Source organism: Hakea prostrata, chromosome 8 (assembly GCF_041222555.1).
Source record: "Hakea prostrata isolate BN-2017 chromosome 8, UWA_Hpros_2, whole genome shotgun sequence".
NCBI classification, from domain to species: Eukaryota; Viridiplantae; Streptophyta; class Magnoliopsida; order Proteales; family Proteaceae; genus Hakea; species Hakea prostrata.
This window is the reverse complement of record NC_142607.1, coordinates 12,602,879-12,605,567: the sequence shown is the minus strand read 5'-3', so window position 1 is coordinate 12,605,567 and position 2,689 is coordinate 12,602,879. Positions and strand designations below refer to the sequence as shown.

Below are 2,689 nucleotides of genomic sequence, written 5' to 3'. Positions count from 1 at the left end.
TTTTCATTATAAAATGACCCTTTTAGCGAAAAAGATTATTTCTTTTCAAGCAAACATATGTAATATCCTTTGATACAAGTGAGGAATCATCCACTAACTACTATTAGATAATTTTTCCTTTTCCTTAAAAGTACTTAGTGTTAATAATAACTATAATAATTGTTTGAAAGTATGAGGATGCATGCCTATTTCACACACAAATCTTACCAGATATATTTACAGTTGAAATTAATTTTGTTTGGCATAAGGGATGGTGGATCACAATTGTAGCTTAAGGTCAAGACAAAGAAACAATCTCGTAAAATAAATACTAGAATAAAAGTCTGTAAGAAAATTATTTTCGGAAACTCTACTTGTGGGAAACCTTTAGCAGAAGACACGCCCTTTGGAGAGGTGCATGCATCAAAGGTTGGGTAGTTCGTCCATGGTCGGTGCCGTGAGGCGGTGAGGGGTCAGGCATGTGATGGTGGTGGTCAGCTGACTAACCTTGCAACATTCGGAGAAGCTGCCTCTTTACCCAAAAAAACATCAATAGACATGAACCTCATGGTAAAGTACGGCAAAGTAAGTGGGCCATGCAAACTTCTCTTTTTCTCACCTCTCTCTTCCTATGAGCTTCCGTGGGTTTCTCTTCCCAGTGTCTTGACTTCTTTTTGCTTAGCTCTCTCTTCGCCTCCTATAAAGCGCTAACCATTCTCTTGTTTCTCATTCAGGGAACCACTAACCCTAAATTTTCATTTTTCTGTTTCAGGATTTTGAGTTATTCTTTTCTTTGTAGTTTAAAAAAGAGAATTTCATCCTATGATGTTGTTTGTTTCTATGTAGTTTATCGATTGATGTCAGAATAGAAGAGAGATTTACTGTTTAACTTCTCTAAGGCTGCTTCACTTTCCACCTTGCGTTCACTTTGTGTTGTTGACTTGCTGTAGAGTTGCAGGCTTGCAGCTTTCTTTTTTCCTTACACACCTAGTTGCAGAAACCAAATAAGATACGATGAAGAATTGTGGTACTTCACCATCCAAAGTTGATCGAAAGACTATCGAAAGAAACAGAAGAATGCAAATGAAAAGCCTTTCCTTCAAGCTTGCTTCTCTCATCCCTCGCAATTTCAACCCTACTAAGGTTTCTCTCTCTCTCTCTCACTCTCTTATTCGTTACCAACCATATTTTTATGTTAATTAATTTAGGGCTTTGTATTTGAAGGAAATATTATCACAGCAAGATCAATTTGATCACGCAGCTAGTTATATAAGTGAACTGAAACAAAGAGTAGAAAGGCTTAAAGAAAGGAAGAAGCAAGCTATGAGCATCTCTGAGATCAATAATGGTATTAGAGATACAGTGACAATTGCGTCAAATATCCCAGTACTTGAACTGAGAGATATGGATTATGGCCTGGAGATCACTTTGATTACTGGGTTGAACAATAAGTTCATTTTCACCGGAGTTATTGGTATTCTCACAGAAGGAGGAGCAGAAGTAGTCAGTGCTAGCTTCTCTGCGGTGGGTGAAAAGGTTTTCCACACAATCCATTCGCAGGTAATTTTACTTTATAATTTGCTTCTTCTTAGTTACCTTTATTATAAGATTGATGGGGTTGGTTTGATCTTTGAAGGCCACTAGCTCCAGAATAGGAGTGGACACTACAAGCTTATCCCAGAGACTGAAGGAGTATGTGTTCGTTAGTTCCTGGGGTACTGATATTGAGTGAGGTGCAATCCTAGTTGTGTATGGTATTATAATGAGTTTCTCTCTGCCTCTTCATGACTGTAATACTCTTTTTGGTAGGTTTTTATTGCGTGAGGTATGGATTAATTTTCAGGTGGTAAGCCACTTGATCACCTTGATCTCTATTATGTGTTTATAATCAAGTTTAGTAATTAATGTCTTAATGAACTTCACCAATAATGTCTTCTTCTTCTTCTCTTCTTCCTTCCCTTTTTTTTTCTTTTTTTTTTTTAGTTTAGTTTAGTTTAGTAATTAATGTCTTAATGAACTTCTCCACCAATTATGTCTTCTTCTTCTTCTCCGAAGTTCTCTTCAGTCATTCTCTCACACACCCCCCTTCTTTTTCCCTTTTGTTTTTGAGAAGTTCCCTTACAGTCATTTGTCACACACAGACCTTAAGGGACAGTGGACGGTTCTGTCGAGGAAGGGAAACATTTCTTGCAACTCACAATTAACCCAAACTTTCTGCAACTCGATTCTCACATTCTTAGCTCGCAAACAGCCTTGCAGAAGCCCCTCTAAAACTGCCTCCAGTTGGGAATCAAAAACCTTATAGATCAAAAATGCTGAACTATGTAGAATCCCTTATAGATCACAAAGAAACCCCACATCCACTTAGCTACACCAGTAGGCCGAATATCAAGTCTCGCAAAGACAGGTAGGCCAAACTTTCCAAAGAAATACTTTATACCTCGGTGCAAAGAGAAACGTTCACTGAATAATTTCCACCATTTCAAGTACTTAACTCCAACCAAAGTAGGATCAGAAGAAAGAGAAAGAACAGCTAGTTGAGTGGAAAACTTCCCTGCGCGAGAAAGAGTGTATTGCCAAGAGTCCTCAGCATGGTCGAGCAATACACCCAGTCTCCCAGCAACTTGCTTGTCGATCAAAATCTGAAAGTCCTTGGCACGACAACAGGAAAAGAAAAGGTTGGTGCCCAGATATTTACTAGACTTGCTCT

The 2,689-nt window shown here is 38.3% G+C and overlaps 1 protein-coding gene across 1 annotated transcript; it reads left to right on the top strand.

Moving 5' to 3' along the window:
- The first annotated feature begins 792 nt into the window (after positions 1–792).
- LOC149006983 (transcription factor bHLH162-like) lies at positions 793–1,711 on the top strand. Its single transcript, XM_089167002.1, has 3 exons — positions 793–1,122; positions 1,204–1,539; positions 1,616–1,711. Exons 1-3 carry the CDS (start codon positions 994–996, stop codon positions 1,709–1,711), a joined length of 561 nt encoding a protein of 186 aa, XP_089023128.1. The 5' UTR covers positions 793–993.
- The last annotated feature ends 978 nt before the right edge of the window (positions 1,712–2,689 follow it).

Coding starts and splice junctions, on each gene's coding strand:
- LOC149006983 (XM_089167002.1), top strand. CDS start 994: ATGAAGAATTGTGGTACTTCACCATCCAAAGTTGATCGAAAGACTATC. Junction 1,123..1,203: donor GCAATTTCAACCCTACTAAG/GTTTCTCTCTCT, acceptor TTGTATTTGAAG/GAAATATTATCACAGCAAGA. Junction 1,540..1,615: donor TCCACACAATCCATTCGCAG/GTAATTTTACTT, acceptor TGATCTTTGAAG/GCCACTAGCTCCAGAATAGG.